This window comes from Muscardinus avellanarius (genome assembly GCF_963383645.1).
Source record: "Muscardinus avellanarius genome assembly, chromosome: 6".
NCBI classification, from domain to species: Eukaryota; Metazoa; Chordata; class Mammalia; order Rodentia; family Gliridae; genus Muscardinus; species Muscardinus avellanarius.
The window spans coordinates 139,634,418-139,653,893 of record NC_137791.1 but is presented as its reverse complement, the minus strand read 5'-3'; the positions used below and the strand labels follow the sequence as shown (position 1 = coordinate 139,653,893).

The window sequence follows — 19,476 nt, the reverse complement described above, 5'->3', positions numbered from 1 at the left end:
ACACACACACACACACACACACACACACACAGAATTGTATTTTGGAATGCATTATCACATTATTTGGCAATCGAGTAGTTGATGATTAAAGATACAAGACTCTTTGTGTTTGACTTTCAGTCACTTGACTGTGATGTACACGAGGTGTGGTTTCCCTTCTCTTTATTCTCATTTCAGATACTCCATGCTCCTTGGGTCTCTGCTTTCCATCTGTCATCAGTTTTCCAAATTCTTGGCCACTGTCTCTGAATACTGTGTTTGCTCCATTCTCACTCATCTTTCCACGTGGGGCTGCAATTACATGTATAAACATTTGTCTCTCCCGTGTCTTTTGAGCCCTTTTCTGGTGTTTTCATTCTTTTTTAATTGAGGTCTCTTCAGTTCTAGTGTGCCTCCTTCACTAATCTCCTTTCCTTAGACTTGTTGGACGCATCAGTGAGCTACAGATGCTGTACCCTTGTTTTGTCATATCTACTTGTTTATTATTTTGTGGTACTGGGGGTAGAACCCAGGGGCATTGTGTCTCTGAGTGGCACCCCTAGCCCTGTTTTATATTTTAGTTGGAAACAGGGTCTCCCTAGGTTGTGGAGGCCTTGTTAAGTTGCTGAGGCTGGCCTTGAACTTTTGTTCCTCTCGTCTAAACCTCCCAAGTGCTGGATGATAGGCATTCGCCACCACACCAGCTCCTACTCGTTTTGTTTTGTTTTGTTGTGGTACTGGAGGTGGAACCCAGGGGCTCTTCTACCTCTGCGCTATACTCCCAGACCTTTTTTTTTTTTTTTTTTTTTTTTTTTTTGGTGGTACTGGGGGTGGAACCCAGAGGCTTTCTACCTCTGGGCTACACTCCCAGACCTTTTTAATAGTTTATTTGAAAACAGGGTCTCACTAAGTTGCTGAGAGCCTCACTAAGTAGCTGAGGCTGGCTTTGAACCCGTGCGATCCTCCTGTCTCAGCCTCCCAAGCGCAGGGATTACAAGCGTGCGCCACCATGCCCGGCTTTACTCCCAGACCTATTTTATATTTTACTTGGAAACAGGGTCTCACTAAGTTGCTGAGAGCCTCACTCAGTAGCTGAGGCTGGCTTTGAACCTGTATGATCCTCCTGTCTCAGCCTCCCAAGCACTGGGATTACAAGTGTGAGCCACCAACCCAGCTTCTACTTGGTTTTTAAAAAGAGATTACTAGCTGGAAGTGGTGGTGCACTCCTATAATTCTAGTACTTGGGAGGCTGAGATAGGAAGATCACAGGTTTGAGGCTGACTTCAGCAATTTAGCAAGACCTGTTTCAAAATAAAATAAAATAAGAATAGGGGTCTATTTCAGAAGTAGAAGTCCCCTGTGTTCAATTCTCAGTACCCAGTACCATAAAAATAATTTTGTGTGTGTGGTACTGGGATTGGAACCTAGGAACATTCAACCTCTGAGCTACAGCCCTATTTTTTAAATTTTGAAACAAGGTCTCACTAAGTAACTGAGGCTGGCCACAAACCAGTGACCCTCCTGTCTCAGCCTCTCAAATACTGGAGTTACAAGTGTGCGCAACCATGCCCAGCCAAAAGTAAATTTTTGTTTGTTTGTTTTGTGGTATTGGTGAGGAGATAGAAAGGAAATAGGCAGATAGGGAAGAGGCCTCGTAGAAAAAAAGTTAATTTCCTGAGAGGCAAGGAATACTAACTTCCAAGGCTCAGAGATAAGAATGAACAAAGCTTCATAAAACCATCTGTTTACTAATCAACAAACCCAGGAGACATCATTGGAGCAAGTCTGATACTTCTACTGAAAGGAGACCCTTCAAAGGACATGCAAATACCCTATGCAAATTCTGAGAGCTGCTTCCCAGAATTCCCAGAATCCCAAACTCACCACAACCAACAGAGGACATGCAGACATATATAAACCCCTAGCGCAGCCACCAAGATAGAATTTCCTTCTTTGGGAACCTCTCCCCTTTGGGGAGCTTTTCTCTCTCTCTTGCAGGTCGTATTAGCCTTGAGAGAAGGCAGAGTGCAATGAAGGCATTTGGCCCGGGCTACACTCGGGTAGTGACCTGAAGGCCTCTGCTGGACATCAAGGCCGACCAAGGCCCCTAGGGGTGACGTGCACTTCTTTTCTGGCAGATCGCGTGGACTCTGGGAGAAAGCAGCTTGCAACTGAAGGCATTTGGCTTGGGATACCCTCAAGTATTGTCCTGAAGGCAGCTGCTGGACTTCAGAGTTCTGACAGCCCCTTTGGGGTGTTTGGCCACGTTTCCCTATTCCCTGCTGCTTCCAATATACCTTTTTACTCCCCTTCCTGTGGTTGCGGGTGTCATTCTTCGCTTGCTGCAGACAAGAATCCGGTAAGGAAACGCCGAGTTTCTTCTCAAGAAACTCTGTTTCATCTTTGATGAAACGCCAGGTTTCTTCTCAAGAACCCCCCCTGTTTCATCTTGGGTGCTTAGGAGAAACCCCCGTTTCACTGGGGGTGGAACCCAGGGGCTTTTCCACCTCTGGGCTATCCTCCCAGACCTATTTTATACTTTATTTGGAAACAAGGTCTCACTAAGTTGCCGAGAGCCTCACTAAGTAGCTGAGGCTGGCTTTGAACCTGTGCAATTCTCCTGTCTCCGCCTCCCAAGTGCTGGGATTACAAGCGTGCGCCACCACGCCCAACCAAAAGTAAATTTTAAAAAAAGAGATTCCTGTTGAATCATCTCTGCACCTCTCTTTGTCCCCCCTCCCGTGTCTCTCTCTCTCACTCTCTCTCTTGCTTTTCTTTTTTCTTTTTTTTGGTGTGTGTGCAGTACTAAGGATTGAACTCAGGGGCATTCTGTCTCTGAGTTACACCCCCAGCCCTATTTTACTTTTTATTTTGAAACAGGGTCTCACTGAATTGCTGTGGGCCTTGCTAAGTTTCTAAGGCTGGCTGTGAACCTGCGAGCCTCCTGTCCCAGCCTCCTCAGTACTGGGATTCCAGGTATGCACTGAGCCCACTTTCTATTGCTTGTGTTACCTTTTCGATTTTAGTCACTCAGTCTATTTTTAAAGCATGCCTCATAATGTTTGCTCAGATGACAAGAACAGTGAAGGCTTTGATGGACGAAGTCCATTGTTCAGCTCCGTGTCAGCTCTGGAGAGCGGTGGCCAGGCGGTAACTCCCGGGCCCTCGTGCTTTGACATTCCACTGCACTGACAGCAGAGGCTCTGCCACTCACCCACTCATCAGTTTGTCTGCTTCTCTCTACAAAAGTACAGTGCATGAAGGCCCTCTTGTCTCAGTTGTGAATCCGTGGGATCCAGGACAGCGGCTGGTAGATGGTCAGCAGGTACTTGCAGAATAAAGATGAGGGGAGAGGGAGCGAGGGAAGGAGCAGAAGCGGCTCAAGAGGAGGGGAGTCGGCAGTCAGGGACCAGCTCGTCCAGGCCTGGGCAAGGAGACTGAGCGCCAGGACAGCCAGGACGGACTCGGGCCTTCAGAGAGCGGGCTGTGCCACACTGTAAGTCTGTGAGCACCAGGACGGACTCGGGCCTTCGGAGAGCGGGCTGTGCCACACTGCCGTAAGTCTGTGAGCACCAGGACGGACTCGGGCCTTCGGAGAGCGGGCTGTGCCACACTGTAAGTCTTTTGGAGGTTTTTTTGTGACTGGGAACTAAACCCAGGGGCATTCTACCTCTGAGCCACACCCTTAACTTTTTTTTTTATTATTTTGAAACAAAAGCTCCCTAAATTACTCAGGGCCTTGTTAAGTTACGAAGCTGACCTCAAACTTTGATCCTCCTGTCTTGCCTCTCAAGTACTAGGGTTACAGGAGTGCACCAGCACACCCTGCTGTCTTCTTTATTGTTGTTAGGAACAGAAGGGGGTAGGGCTCAGAAACACTGAAAATCACAGAAATGGACTTCATAGACTTTGTGTTATACCTTTGAATTAAATTAGGAAGTTGGATGAACCCACATCCCAGTGCATGATGGTAATTAAAACCCAGCCAGAGCCGGATGTGGTGGGACACGCTTGGGAGACAGAGACACGAGGATCACGCAGGTTTGAAGCCAGCTGTGCTGGCTTAAGAAACTCTGTTTTCAAATTAAAAATATATATAAAATCGGTCTGAGCGTGTAGCCCAGAGGTAGAAGGGCTTCCAGGAACCCCAGTACCACACACACACACACACACACAAAACAAAACAAAACAAAACCCCAGCCAGAGGATTCATCTCAGCATGGTTGGAAGTCTTGAAAACCATAGCTTTCTCCTACGGCCTGCCGGCTCAGCTTTGTTCAGGTGCACTCACTCCAACGCAGAGGCTTTGGGAATACAAGGCTGGGTAGACAAGAGGCCATGCCTTCAACATGCCCATTCTGTCCCAATATGCCGTTTAGCTGGTGTCCATGCGGATACAGATCAAATGACCATATTGGTAAGTCACGCAGAACTGAGGAAGCCCAGGATGTCCTCCTGCCCTCAGTCTCTGTGGCCCTGGCACAGGGCCCAAAGCCCAATCAGCCAGAGCAGCCAAGGGAGAAGTCTCTGCCCAGTACTCTCCAGAGCTAGCCCCTTGCCATTTCAGTACAGAGAAAATGGCCTTATTTTAGTTTGTGTCCTATTTGGACCAAGCCTTTCTTGTGGTTTTTTGATTAATTGATATGGTAAGTTTGATTTTGTTTCTCTCCTAATTTAATATACCTAAAATGTGTCCTCAGCTTTTTTATATTCAATTAATAAATAGTCCTTTATTCGTTTATGCCCCCATTTTTCCTTCCATTCCTCTGCCTCTGACTCTACAGCTCGTGCTCTGGGTCTCCTCCTAGCAGCCCGTCTGGGGTGTTTCTTGCCTGTGTCATGGTCAGCAGACAAATGCTCCCTTCTTGGGTTGTGCCCTTTCCTGCTGCCCAAGGTCTGCCTCACCTGGCCTGCTCTGTGCCTGCTGAGCTGCCCCAGAGTGGGTTTAGTGAGCCTAGAAAGGAAGACTGACTTCAAAGTTGAGACTTATGCAGGTGAGAAACAGAGCGGGGCACGTGGTGACTAAGTACAACTTGGCCTGCCCTCTGGACAGCGCTGGGCCGTGCTGCCACAGAGGGCGAAGCTCCATGCAGGCACGAGCACGGAAGGCTCCTCCTCGACCCACAAGACAGCTTCCCATACCACAGTCTGTGCTTCTGAGACTCTAGGGCCTTATGTCCCCTCTGATAGAAAAATGAAAATTTGCGACCTGAGGTGCTTTCAAATTTTTCTTTTGGTTTCAGTAGATTTTAAAAGGCTGGGCTAGCTGGGCATGGTGGCGCATACTTGGGAGGCTGGGCTAGCTGGGCATGGTGGCGCATACTTGGGAGGCTGGGCTAGCTGGGCATGGTGGCGCATACTTGGGAGGCTGGGCTAGCTGGGCATGGTGGCGCATACTTGGGAGGCTGGGCTAGCTGGGCATGGTGGCGCATACTTGGGAGGCTGAGGCAGGAGGGTCACAGGTTCCAGGCCAGCCTCAGCAACCTAGACCTTGTTTCAAAACAGAACAAAAAGTAAGAAAACAAAAGACTGGGCTCTCGATCTCCATAACTGCAGAGTGGGAGCACAGAGGAGGCCTGGAGGGAGGGGAGATGGAGGCCTCAATGAGACTCTTGGCTCTGGGATTGAGGAGCTGGCCATAGTGGGAGCCCCAGGGCTGCGGCCGTCAGGACACTGTCTAGTTTCCTGACTCAGATGCCTCCAGTGGCTGAAGCACTCCACTGATGTGACTGGGCCAGGTCTGTCTAGCTGGTGGCCATAGGCCAGCAGGCAGGGTGGACAGGCCACCCTGTCCCTCCTATTCTTCCTTTGTGCCTTGAAATGCAAGTTGAAAAATTCACAGGTTACTAGAAAAATGTCCAGGGGCGCTGGTTTTCAGCAAGGAGGCTGCTGCCTGCTCAGGACCACACTGAGCAGGAACTTGGAGCTCTCTGTGCAGTAGTACAGGCTCCAGATGTTAACAGCCTCACGGCCCAGGGACAGGCGCCACCTTCCCCGTCATCATCAGAGAGGTTGAAGAGCTTGCCCTCGAGGGGCGGGTCTAGGGTCTGGACCCAGCGGCCTTGTCCACCATCCAGGGTCTCAGGGCTTCTTCCTGCAGGGAGCACAACAGCAGGGGGAGGTCTAGCACCACTCAGGTTCCTCCCTGTCTTTCCCTTCTGCTCACCCCAGACTCTCCCCCACCTCTGCCCCACACTTCTCACTGTACCTGCACACACTTGCTGCATTCATTTGACTCTCTTTGGAATAGAACACTGAAACACAAAGACCAGGGTGCGCTGGAAGATTTCAAGTGTTCAATGTAAGATAGGGCGGGACGTGAAGATACAAAACCAGACTATGAAAATTACACCAGAGCCAGGCGTGGTGGCGCACGCTTGTAATCCCAGCATTCAGGAGTCTGAGACAGGAGGATTGTGGTTCATGGACAACCTCAATACTTAGGCCCTTTGCAACTCAGTGAAACCTGTTTCAAAATAAAGAATAAGCCGGGCATGGTGGCGCACACTTGGGAGGCTGAGACAGGAAGATTGCACAGGTTCGAAGCCAGCTTCAGCAACTTAGTGAGGCTCTCAGCAACTTAGTGAAACCCTGTTTCCAAATAAATATATATAATAAAATAGGTCTAGGAGTATAGCCCAGAGGTAGAAAGCCTCTGGGTTCCACCCCCAGTACCACCACCAAAAAAAATAATAATAATAAGGACTAGGGGTGTAGCTCAGAGGTAGAATGCCCTTGGGTTCAGTCCCCAGTACCACAAAAACAAACAAACAAACAAAAAACAAAATAAAGAATAAAAAATAGGGCTGGGGGGTGTAGCTGAGAGGTAGAATGCCCTTGGGTCCCATCCCTAGTACTGCAAAAAATTAAAATTAAAAATAAAAAGAGAGAAAAATACCACTATACTTAAATTCTATTTTTTTGCACTGAAATCAGAGAATTTGATGTTAAGTCTGACTTGAATGTTAGCCAGGCTGGATTTTCTCATACAGTTCTGAAACTCATGGGTGCGTACTTCTTTCTCAGGAGGTGGCTCAGTCTCACCTGTATGAGAATGTGCTTGCAGCATGGGAGGAAATGTGCAGAAATCACCGTGGTGATGGCAGGTTTTATGAGCAGGTCACTTGGCGAGCAGTCTTGGATCTGCACTGGCATTCCTTCCCCAGGGCCTCCTCCCCGTGGGCGCTGTAGGGCTCCAAGAGGCCGGGGTTCAGACAGCACATGGACTGGTGCTATGTGTCCTGTTTGAGTGGGCAGATCTAAAGACCTCTGATCTGTTTTGCGTGTTCAGCCACAACTAGCATTTTAAATGGCAATGGAGAGTCTTTTTTTTTTTTTTTTTGGTACTGGGAGTTGAATGCAGGAGCATTCTACCTCCAAAGTACACCCCCCAACCCTATTTTATTTTTTGTTTTGAAACAGTCTTACTAGGTTACCGAGAATCTGGGTACTTTGCTGAAATTGTCCCCAAACCTGCAATCCTGTCTGGGCCTCCTAAGTGCTGGGATTACAGATGTGCACCACCATGACTTCCCAGAGTCTTGCACTTAAGGAAACCTGACAACTGGAAAAGCTTAGAATTTGTGGTGTCAGATCCTGTCTTCCTGTTTTATTAATTACACAAGTCACTCACTCTTCAGGCTATTTTCATAACTTGATACACTATCAAGAGAAAACCATACAGCATTACACTTACTTGAAGAGATTAGCATAATACCCAAAATGACATCCGGAGCCAACCTTCAGGCGAGTCCATTTCACCTACCTGTTATCCATGTGTCGCTTGGAATGTCTTCTATTATACATTTCTCCTCTCGCTCCCCTACATGGAAATAAAAAGCAGAAGAAAGGGAAAAACTAAAGAATAAAAGAAGTGCCAACATTGCGTCTCTGTTGCTTTAGCCACCCCTGGCAGTACTTTCTTTGAAACATCTATTGCAAGAGAAGCTGCTTACTGTTTGCTTGTATTTCATTGGGTAATTTTGTAAAATTGATTTTTGTGAGAAGTGACACATGGTGCTCAAGGCAGGTAATTGCAGCAAATCCCAGGACCAAGATAAGATATCTGGACCATGGCACCTTTCCAAGTGTGACGGCATGAGATTTTCTTCTGATCTGCTTTTTAAGGATCTTGGAGTGTTCTGATGGGATGGAAGGCAGGGTCAGCCCAGGGAGAGTGCTAGCGGGCGCCTGAGGGCTGAGTGCGCGGGCCACACTGGAACCCGGAGTGGGCCTCTGTGACCACCGGGACAGCTGTTTCCTGGTTGTCCCACTGCTTGGCAGGAAGTTGGAGGAAGGAGAAAAGTTGCTGTCCTGGAGGATGAGAAATGGGAGGGAATAGGAGAGACGGACACAGGAAGGTGTGCGCAGGAGGGAGGAACACATTGCTGAAGTGCAGCTGTTCTGGGTGAGAGAAGGTGAGAGACAAGAGACCATTTTTTGTTGTTCGTTTGTTTTGTCTGTTTGATTTTGCACTGCTGCGTATTGAACCCAGGGGCATCTACCTCTGAGCTCTACCCCCAGCCCTATTTTTTAATGCTTTTTTTTGTGTGTGTGGTACTGGGGTTCCTGGAAACCCTTCTACCTCCGGGCTACACTCCCACACCTATTTCTATATTTTTATTTGGAAACAGGGTCTCTTAAGCCAGCTAAGGCTGGCTTTGAACCTGCGCAATCTTCCTGTCTCTGCCTCCCAAGCGTGGGGATTACAAGCGTGTGCCACCACCCCTGGCAGTAATGCTTTATTTTGATACAGGGTTTCACTAAGTTGTTGAGGCTGGCCTCAAACCTGTGGTCCTTCTGTCTTAGCCTTCCAAGTACTGAGATTACAGGTGTGCACTACCACACCTGGTTGAGAGCCACAATTTTAACTGAGGCCTTACCCTGGATAAGACTCACTCTGTGTGTCACACTGGGGTTGAACCCAGGAGTGGCCTACTTCTGAGCTACATACACCCCCACTCCTATTTTATTTTTTATTTTTATTTATTTATTTGTGGTACTGGGGATGGAACCCAGAACCATTGTACCTCCAAGCAACACCTCTAGCCCTATTATTTATTCTTTTTTTTATTTCTTTTCTTTTGTGTGTGTGTGTGTTTAGTGCTGGGGGTGGAGCTCAGGGGGTTTCTACCTCCGGGCTATACTCCCAGACCTATTTTTTACTTTATTTGGAAACATGGTCTCACCTAGTTGCTGAGAGCCTCACTAAGTAGCTGAGGCTGGCTTCGAACCTGTGTGATCCTCCTGTCTCAGCCTCCCAAGCACAGGGATTACAATCGTGCTTTTATTCTTTATTTTGAAACAGAGTCTCACTAAGTTACCAAATACCTCACTACATAGCTAAAGCTGTCAGGAACCTCAATCCTCCTGTCTCAACCTCCTGAAAGCTGGGATTATAAGCATGCATAAGCATGTGCTACCAACCAGCTTTATGTTTTATACTGATACAGGCTCTTGCTAAAGTTCTGCAGGCTGACCTTGAACCTGCCATTTTCCTGTCTCAGCTCCCAAGCACTGGGACTACAGGCACGCACCACGCCTGGCCCTCAGGTGGTTTTTGATTCAGCACATACTGTAGTGTGCACAGGGTCTCCTGAGGCTCAGGTCCCTTCACTTCTGATGCTGGAGGTCAGGAGGTATTTCTGAGCACTGCCACTCTGCTCCTCACGCTACATAGAGTGATGAGGGCTGCCTGTCCTTCTTGCAGTCTACACTGGCATGTGGAGCTAAAGACTCAGGCTCAGTAGCAGGGATGTGCTTTCTGTTGCCTCTCCACAGAGGCCAGGAGGAATAGAGGACTTTTAAGTGATCAAAGTCTGCACCTGGCTGAGGGGTGTCAGCCTGACTCCACCATTGTCAGGGCCTCTCAGCCTCTATGTGATGGCTTTTAACATTCATTCATGCTTTTCCCTTTATTCATTATTTCCTTAATAGTTCATGTAAAAAAAAATATTTCTCTCACCAACTAGATGATTGCCTTGAAAAAGACTTTGTACAGGAGAGGCAGGCTATATGCTCAGTCCTTTTCTTAAATTATCAAGTTTCAAAATAATACAGTAATGCCCTAAAAATGTCCTGCAGTAACCAGTGGGGTTTCTTTAAAGTTTTATTATAATATACAGGTTGTTATATACTTAATGTTCCAATCATTTTTTTTTCTGCCGGTCTGGGGATGGAACCCAGAGGCATTTGACCTCCAACCTACACCCCCTGCCCAGTTTTTTATTCTTTATTTTGAAACAGGGTCTCACTGAGTTGCGGAGGGCCTCACCAAGTAGCTGAGGCTGTCCACGAACTGCGATCCTCAGGTCTCAGCCTCCCAACAGTCATTATTTTTTACTTTAACATATTTTTTCTTTTTTGTGGTACTGGGGATGGAATCCAGGGGCATTCTAACTCTGAGCTACACCCCCTGCCCTATGTTTTATTCTTTATTTTGAAACAGGGTCTCACTGAGTTGCAAAGGGCCTCACTAGGTAACTGACGTTGTCCCCGAACCACAATCCTCCTGTCTCAGCCTCCCAAATGCCGGGATTACAAGTATGCACCACCATGCTCAGCTACTTTTACTTTGTTTTTGACACATAACAATCATACATGCTTATAGGGCACACTGGAAAGTTTCAGTACGTGAAAAAATATGTAATGAGCACATCAGGGTAATTGGCATATCTGTTACTCAGACATATTTCATTTCTTTGTGTTGGAAACATTCCAAATGTTTTCTAGCTATTTTGAAATATTCAATTATTGTTATCAACCATTGTTACCTACTGTGCTACTAAACATTAAAAAGTCATTCCTCCTAGGTTGGGTGTGGTGGCGCATGCTTGTAATCCCAGTACATGGGAGGCTAACACAGGAGGATTGCAGGTTCGTGGCCAGCCTCAGCTACTTAGGCCCTCAGCAATTTAGGGAGACTCTGTTTCAAAATAAAGAATAGGCCAGTCTTGGTGGCACATGCCTGTAATCCCAGCATTTGGAAGGCTGAGACCAGAGGATCGCAGTTTGCGGACAGCCTCAGCTACTTAGGCCCTCCTAAGTGAGACCCTCCTTAGTGAGACCCTGTTTCCAAATAAAGAGTAAAAAGTAGGGCAAGGGTTGTAGCTCAAAGGTCGAATGCCCCCTGGGTTCTATCCCCAGACCTGCAAAAAAAAAAAAAAAAGTAAAGAAAGAAAGAATAAAAAAATTCAACTGAAGGTGTAACTTGGAGGTAGAATGACTACCCAGTACTGAAAAAATAAGTCATTACTCTTATTCAGCTGCATACTGGTATCTTTGTGTATCCATTCATCATTCTCTCTCTGTCCTTCCTCCCACAGCCCTCCCCAGGTTCTGTTAAATTACTATTTTACTCTCTACTTCTTTATTTTTTTCCCTGGGTCTGGGAATGGAACCCAGGGGCATTCGACCTCCGAGCTACATCCCCTGCCCTATTTTTTATTCTTTATTTTGAGATAGTGTCTCATTAAGTTGTGGAGGGTCTCACTAAGTAGCTGTGGCTGCCCGCAAACCACGATCCTCTGGTCTCAGCCTCCCGAATGCTGGGATTACAAGTGTGTGCCACCACGCCTGGCTACTCTCTACTTCTTTAAGATCAATGTTTTAGCTTCCACATATAAGTGAGATCATGTTATTGGTTTTTTTATTTGTTTGTTTGTTTTTTGTTTTGGTGGTACTGGGGATGGAACCCTTCTACCTCTGGGCTATACTCCCAGACCTATTTTATATTTTATTTGGAAACAGGGTCTCTTAAGCCAGCGAGGCTGGCTTCAAACTTGTGCAATCCTTCTGTCTCTGCCTCCCAAGTGTGGGGATTACAAGCGTGCGCCACCACGCCCCACAAACATGTCATTGTTTTAATGTTGAAATTGAGTCAGGGGTTGCAAAGGAAGCAAAATACACCAAAGGAGTGTGATACCAGGCCCCTTTTTATTAAATTGTCTATGGCTCCCGGTTGAGGTCTGTAGACCGATATTCGATATTGGGCGGGGGGTGCTATGGGTCAGCAGAGTCACGCCACAGAGAGGAAGTGAGGGCGTTTATGTAATGCTGGGCTTCTCACAACATCTGGAGTCTGCCCCTTGACATCTGGTCCTCTTGCTGACACCTGAAGGCTGCCCGAACCCTGGCTTCTGGGGTTCCACCTCCTGTTCCAGCTGCAGGGTCCCAAGAACTAGGTTACTAGTTCTAGTAACTTCATAGTTTTGGGTCTTACATCTATGTCTTTGATCCATTTTGAGTATTTTTGTATATGGTGAGAAATAGAGATCTAGTTTATTTCTTCTGTACATAAATATTTCATTTTCCCCATGCCATTTATTGAAGTGACTTTCCTCAGGGAGGGAGGAAGAGATAGAGAGGGAGAGAGAGAGAGAGAGAAAAGGACAGATGGATGGACTGACAGACACCAGATGGTATAAGTATGTAGACTTATTTCTGGATTCAATGCTCTGTTAGTCTTTGTGCCTGTTTTTATACCAATACTATGCTGTTTTGGTTACTTTTTTGTAGTAGATTTTGAAATGTATTAAAATACTTCCAGCTTTTTCTTTTTGCTCAGGATTGCTTTGGCTATCTAGGATATTTCCAATACAAAATTTAGGACTGTTTTTACTATTTTAGTTAAGAACATAATTGAGATTATTATAGGAATTTTACTGAACCTTCAGATTGCTTTGGGTAGTATGGACATTGTGACATCCTTTTAATCCATGAACATGGGATGTCTTTTTATTGTTTTTGTTTCCTCTTCAATTTCTTTTATCAGTGTTTTCTAATTTTTTCATTTAGAGGTCATTTACTTCCTTGGTTAAATTTGTTTCCAAGTTGTTGGGGTTTTTTGGTAACCATTGTGAATAGGACTACTTTTTTTTTTTTACTCATTAATTTCATTACTAATGCATAAAAAGCTACTAATGTCAATTTTCTGTTCTGTAAACTTTTGAATTTGTTTAAGAGCTCTAATGGTTTTTTTATGGAGTCTTGAGGTTTGTTTGTATATATCATCCATCTACAGAAGTGATAATTGACCTCCATCTTTTTTATTTGTATTCCTTATATCTTTTTCTTGCCTTATTGCTTTGACTAAGACTTTCAATATTATGTTAAATAAGGATGGTAAAAGTAGACATCCTAGCTGGGGCGTGGTTGCACATGCCTGTAATCCTAGTACTTAGGAGGCTGAGAGAGGAGGATCCCAGGTTCAAGATCTGCCTCAGCAACCTATTGGGACTTGTTTCCAAAGAGAAAGAACAAAAAAGAGCTGGAGGTGTAGTTCAGAGATAGAATGCCCCTGTACCATCACCAACAACAATAACAAAAAAGTGGCTTGTCTTGTTCTTGATCTTACAGGAAATGATTTCTTTATTCAGTATGGTATAGGCTATGAGTTTCTCAAATATTGTGCTTTTTGTGTCAAGATAGATTACTTCTATACCTATTTTGTTTTAGTTTTGTGATGGAGTGTTAAATTTTATTAAGTGCTTTTTCTACATCTAGATGATCATGTGTGAGGGTTTTTTGTTTTTGTTATTTCTTTTTTTTTTTTTTTTTTTTTTTTTGCGGGTCTGGAGATGGAACCCAGGGGCATTCGACCTCTGAGCTACACCGCCTGCCCTATTTTTTATTCTTTATTTTGAAACCGGGTCTCACTGAGCTGCAAGGGGTCTCACTAAGTAGCTGAGGCTGTCCGTGAACCACAATCCTCCTGTCTCAGCCTCCCAAATGCTGAGATTACAAGCATGCACTACCACGCCTGGCTTGATCATACGGTTTTTATACTTCATTATTTTAATATGACGTATTACTCTTACTGATTTGCTTATGTTGAATCATTCTTGCATCCCTGGAATAAATTCTACTTGATCATGGTGTATAGTAATCATTTTTATGCAATGTTGCTTTCAGTTTTTTAGTATTTTATCGAGAATTTTCATATCTACATTTACTAGGTTTATTGGTCTTTAGTTTTATTTATTGTGTCCTTGTCTGATTTGGATGTCAGTTTAATACTGGCCTCATAAAATGAATTTGGAAGAGTTACTTCCCTTTCTGTACTTTGGAATAGTGAGAAGAATTGGCATTAGTTCTTTAAAAGACTGGTAAGAGCCGGGCGTGGTGGCACATGCTTGTAATCCCGCTGAGACGGGAGGATCATGCAGGTTCGAAGCCAGCCTCAGCTGGCTTAAGAGACCCTGTTTCCAAATAAAATATAAAATAGGTCTGGGAGTGTAGCCCAGAGGTTGAGGGCCCCTGGGTTCCATCCCCAGTACCACAAATAAAATAAAATAAAATAAAAGTCTGGTAAGCTCAAGAGTAAAGACATCTGATTCTGTACTTTTTTTTGTTAACCTTTGTCAGTCTTGTTATCTGTTACTGGTCTGTTTTCTGTGTCTTCTTGATTTAATTTTGGCAGTAAATACATGTCCAGAAAATGTATCTATTCCTTACAGGTTTTCCAATTTGTTGTCATATAGTTGTTCATGATAGTTTCTAATGATCATTTGTATTTCTGTGATATCAGTTATAATGTCTCCTTATCATTTCTGATTTTATTTATTTTAGTCTCCCCTCTATTTTTCTTAGGTGGTTTAACTAAAGGTTTGTCAATTTAAAAAAAAAAAACACCAGCTCTTAGTTTCATTGACCTTTTGTATTCTTCTTTTAAGCCTCTATTTCACTTATTTGTGCTCTTTTGTTCATTCTTCCTTTCCTTCTCCTAAGTTTTGGTTGGTTTTCTGCTTTTCTCATGCCTCAAGTTGCATCAGTAGTTGTTCATTTGAAGTCTTTTTTTTGTCCAGGCACTTACTGCTCTAAACGTCACTCATCACTGCTTTTTCCATTTCCCTTAGGTTTTGGTATTTTGTGTTTTCATTTGTTTCAAGAAAAAATTTTTATGCTGGGCATGGTGGTGCACGCTTGTAATCCCAGCATTCGGGAGGTTGAGACCAGGGGATAGTAATTCACGGACAGCCTCAGCCACTTAGTGAGGCCCTCTGCAAGTCAGTGAGACCCGGTTTCCAAATAAAGAATAAAAAAAAAAAATAGGGCAGGGGGTATAGCTTGGAGGTCCAATCCCAGACCCACAAAAAAAAGAAAAAAAGAAAAAAAATGTTTTGTTTCTATCTCTGAGCTATACTACCCAATCCCCCCTTCTTTTTAAAAAACTGTGTCTCAATAGGTTGCTGGATTCTCTCTAAGTTGTTGAGGCTGATCTTGAACCTGCAATTCTCCTGTCTTTCTCCCAAGTACTGGTGTTACAGGTATGTGCCGCCACACCTGGATCCTTGTTTCAAGAAATTGTTAAGTTTACCTTTTGCTATTTCATTAACCCATCGGTTGTTTAAGAGAATGTTCCTTAATCTTCATATATTTGTACAATTACTGAACTTTCTCTTGGTGATATCTAGTTTTTCATTATAATCAGAAGATACACGCTATGATTTCAAGTTTATTAAATTTGTAGGGACACATATGTTCTATCCTGGAGAACATTTCGTGTGCTGAAGAGAAGAATGAAATATTCTGTAAATGTCTGTTAGGTCCATTTGGTCTGTGGTATAATCTAACTTTGCTCTTTGTTGGCCAGGATGACCTGTCCATTGATAAAGTGGGTGTTGAAGACCCTGTAACTGTACATGAGTCTTTCTCTCCTTTTGGATCTTATGTTTACCTCATAAAATTGGGCGCTCTAGTTACAGTTGTCGTATCTTACTGAAGTGATCTCCTTGTCCTTGTCTAGTGGCATTCTTCATTCAGTCTTACAGCTTTTAAAGCCTATTTTACCTGTTATAAGTGGAGCTGCCCTTGCTTGTTTTCTATCACTTTTATTTGGTAATGTGGATTAAATCTAGGGGTACTCTACTGCTGAACTAAAAACCCAACCCTTTTCGTTTTTAATTTTCAGTCAGGGTCTTACTAAATTGCCCAGGCTGACCTTGAACTTTCAGTCTCCTTCTTTAGCCTACTAAGTAACTGGGATTACAAAGGTATGCGCCACACCCAGTTTTTCTTGGTTTTGGTTTCTTTTTGCTTGGCATAGCATGTTTCTAGCCCTTCACTTTCGGTGTCTAGTCTGTGCATGTCTTTACTGTGAAGGGAGTTTCCTAGAGGTAACACACTGCTGCACTTCCATGTTATGGAACCAGCTTTTTTTAGCCTCCTGAACCAACCTAAGCTAGCTCCAAACTCTCTTCTGCAGTTTTCTCACCTTCCAGCCTTTGCAGAATTGAAGCAAGTGAGAGCCTGGGTCTGGATCAGGCTTCGGCATGATCCGAGCAATATTTTTTCTCATATAAGCAATAAGGCTATTTTTAATCATTTATGTGTTGAAGGAAGGAATAGCACTTTCGTTTCCCTTGATAACTTTTCCTTTGCATTCACAGCTTTGCTAACTGCCTGGTACAAGAGGCTTAGATTGAGCCTATCTCAGCTTCAATATGTGTGTGGGGGGGGGGGTACTGGGAATGGAACCCAGGAGCATTCTACCTCTGAGCTACATCCCAAGCCCTATTTTATTTTTCGTTTTGAAATAGGGTCTCGCTAAGTTGCTAAGGACCTTGCTGAGGCTGGCTTTGAACCTGCTATCCTCCTGTCAGCCTCCCAAGTACTAGGGTTACAGGCATGCTGGCTTCTGATTTTAGAGTAAGAGATGTGTGACCTTTCCAGTCTCTTGGACACTTTGGTGGCCACTGTGGGGTTATTGACTGTTTTAACTCAATACTTTTGAGTCTTAAGGAATAAGGAGGCCTGAGGATAGGGAGAGAGATGTCAGAATATATAAAACATTTATGGATTAAGTTTCCCACCTTATTTGGGCACAAACTGTGGCATCCCAAAACAATTACAATAGTAACATTGAAGAACACTGATCACAGATCATCATAACAGACAAAATAATAACAAAAAGGCATGAAATATTGGGAGAACTGCCAAGAAGTGACACAGGGGCACTGGGGGAGCACAGTGTTGGAATCGTAGCACCAATAGACTAGCTTGATGCAGGGTTTTTTTTTATTGCAATGGGCAATAAAGCAAGGCACAATAAAAACAAGGCATGCCTATACCACACAGATTCTACTCCAAGGAGAGTGGCTGTCTTAATGTCAGACACAGTGGCCTTCCATGCGGAAAGCATCACTGGAGATAAGTTAATCATATAAGCAGCCCTGAATTACATGCATATGCACCTGGCGTTAATCCTTCCAAATCCATGGAGCAGAAAGTGCCAGAACTGGAGGAGAAAGAGACAGGTTACAATTATAGCTGGAGATACCAGCGCTTCTCTGTCAGTATCAAAACAAATAAGGGAAATGAGTAAGGGCAGAGAAAACTTGGACCACACCAGCAACCGATTCTACCCCACCTGGCTCAACCACGTTTGCAGAGCACGCACCTCAGCATGGTGGAATGTGTAATCTTTCCAGAACACATTGACTGTTTGCCAAGATAGTCCTTGTCATGTTCTATAAAATAGTTTCAGTAAGTACAAAAGGGTTGAAATCATGCAGACTATGTTTCTGGTCATAATTAATTGAAGCCAGGGTTGGTGGCACGGGCTTGTACCCCCAGCACTTGGGAGGCTGAGACAGGAGGATCTCAGATTTGCAACCACCTTCAGCTATTAGTGAGGCCCTTTGCAACTTAGACCTTGTCTCAAAATAAAGACTAAAAAATAGAGCTGGGGTGTAGCTCAGAGGTAGAATACCCTTGGCTTTATTCCTAAGTACTGCAAAAAAATTGAAAAACTCCAAATATCTGCAAATAAACATATCTTTAAATAAACACACATCTTTTTCATCTTTTTTTTTTTTTTTTTGCAGGTCTGAGGATGGAACTTAGGGGCATTTGACCTCTGAGCTACACCCCCTGCCCTATTTTTTTTTTTAATTCTTTATTTTGAAACCGGGTCTCACTGAGTTGCAGAGGGCCTCACTAAGTAGCTCAGGCTGTCTGCGAACCGCGATCCTCCAGGTCTCAGCCTCCTGAATGCTGGGATCACAAGCGTGCGCCACCACGCCCGGCTAAACAACACATCTAAAAAGAAGGGAAAGCAGGAAATATTTTAACTGAACTGCAATGCAGATATACGTTATATGTAGTATGTAGCTTAAGCATGCTTAAAGGAAAATGTATACCTTTATTTTACTTTATTTGTTTTACTGAGGATTGAACTCAGAGACATTCTATCTCTGAGCTACACCCAGCCCTTTTTAATATTTATTTATTTATGTGGGGGGGTACAGGGGATGGAACCCAGAGGCTTTCTACTTCCGGGCTACACTCCCAGACTTATTTTATATTTTATTTGGAAACAGGGTCTTACTAAGTTGCTGAGAGCCTCACTAAGTAACTGAGGCTGACTTTGAACCTGTGCGATCCTCCTGTCTCAGCCTCCCAAGTACTGGGATTACAAGCATGTGCCACCACGCCCAACTTATTTTTTATTTTTGAAACAGGATCTCACTGTTGTGGAGGACCTTGCTAAGTTTCTGAGGCTGGCCTTGAACCTGCAGTCCTCCTGTGCCAGCCTCCCAAGTACTGAGATTACAAGCATGCACCACTTTTTTTCCCCTGGTACTGAGAATTGAACCCAGAAGCATTCTACTTCTAAGCTACACTCCAAGCCTTTCATTTTTTATTTTGAACAGGGTCTTCCTAAGTTATCACACTCTAGCCTTGAACCTGCCATCCTCTTGTCTCAACCTGCTAAATATTGGAATTACAGGTGTATACCGCCACACCCAACTCTTTTTTGCATTCTTGATGTAGTTTTAATTTGCATTTCCCTGATTGCTAAAGATAGTAAGCATTTTTTTCCTATGTGTTGGCTATTTGTCTTTCTTTCTCCCCCCTTCCAACCCACTATGTTCCAGGGATTGAACTCATAGATGTTCTACTCTGAGCTACATCCCCAGCCCTCCTTATTTTTATTTTGAAGCAGCATCTCACTAAGTTGCTGAAGGCCTTGCTGTGTTGCTGAGGCTGGCCTCAAACCTGTGATCCTCCTGCCTCAACCTTTCAAGTACTGGGATTACAGGCATGAGCCAACACACCCAGCTGTATTTCTTTTTTCTTTGGTGGTACTGGGGTTCCTGGAAACCCTTCTACCTCCGGGCTACACTCCCAGACCTATTTTTATACTTTATTTGGAAACAGGGTCTCTTAAGCCAGCGAGGCTGGCTTCAAACCTGCGTGATCCTCCTGGATTACAAGCGTGTGCCACCACGCCCACCCCAGCTGTATTTCTTCTTTTGAGAAGTATCCATTTCACTCAGTTGCCCATTAATTGGTTGGATGTTTTTGTTTGTTTTTCTTGGGGCTTTTGTCTTTTAAGTTTTTCAAGTTCTTTATAATTCTAGATATTGGATTTGTTGAAGTAGCTGGCAAAGATGTTCTTACATCTTGTAGGCTATCTATCCACCCCCTTGATTGTTTCCTTTGCTGTGCAGAAGTTTTTAAATTTGATGCCCATCCCATCTATTGATTCTTGGT

General features: G+C 44.3%; 1 protein-coding gene across 1 annotated transcript in view; it reads right to left on the bottom strand.

Moving 5' to 3' along the window:
- The window catches only part of LOC308264316 (transmembrane emp24 domain-containing protein 11), a gene marked incomplete at both ends in the record, with an annotated part of 35,780 nt that extends 27,918 nt beyond the window's left edge, over window positions 1–7,862 (bottom strand). The window contains one exon of the mRNA XM_080697487.1: window positions 7,745–7,862. Within this exon, the coding sequence (XP_080553613.1) occupies window positions 7,745–7,862 (118 nt within the window). The remainder of the gene's footprint in view (window positions 1–7,744) is intronic.
- Window positions 7,863–19,476: the final 11,614 nt, after the last annotated feature.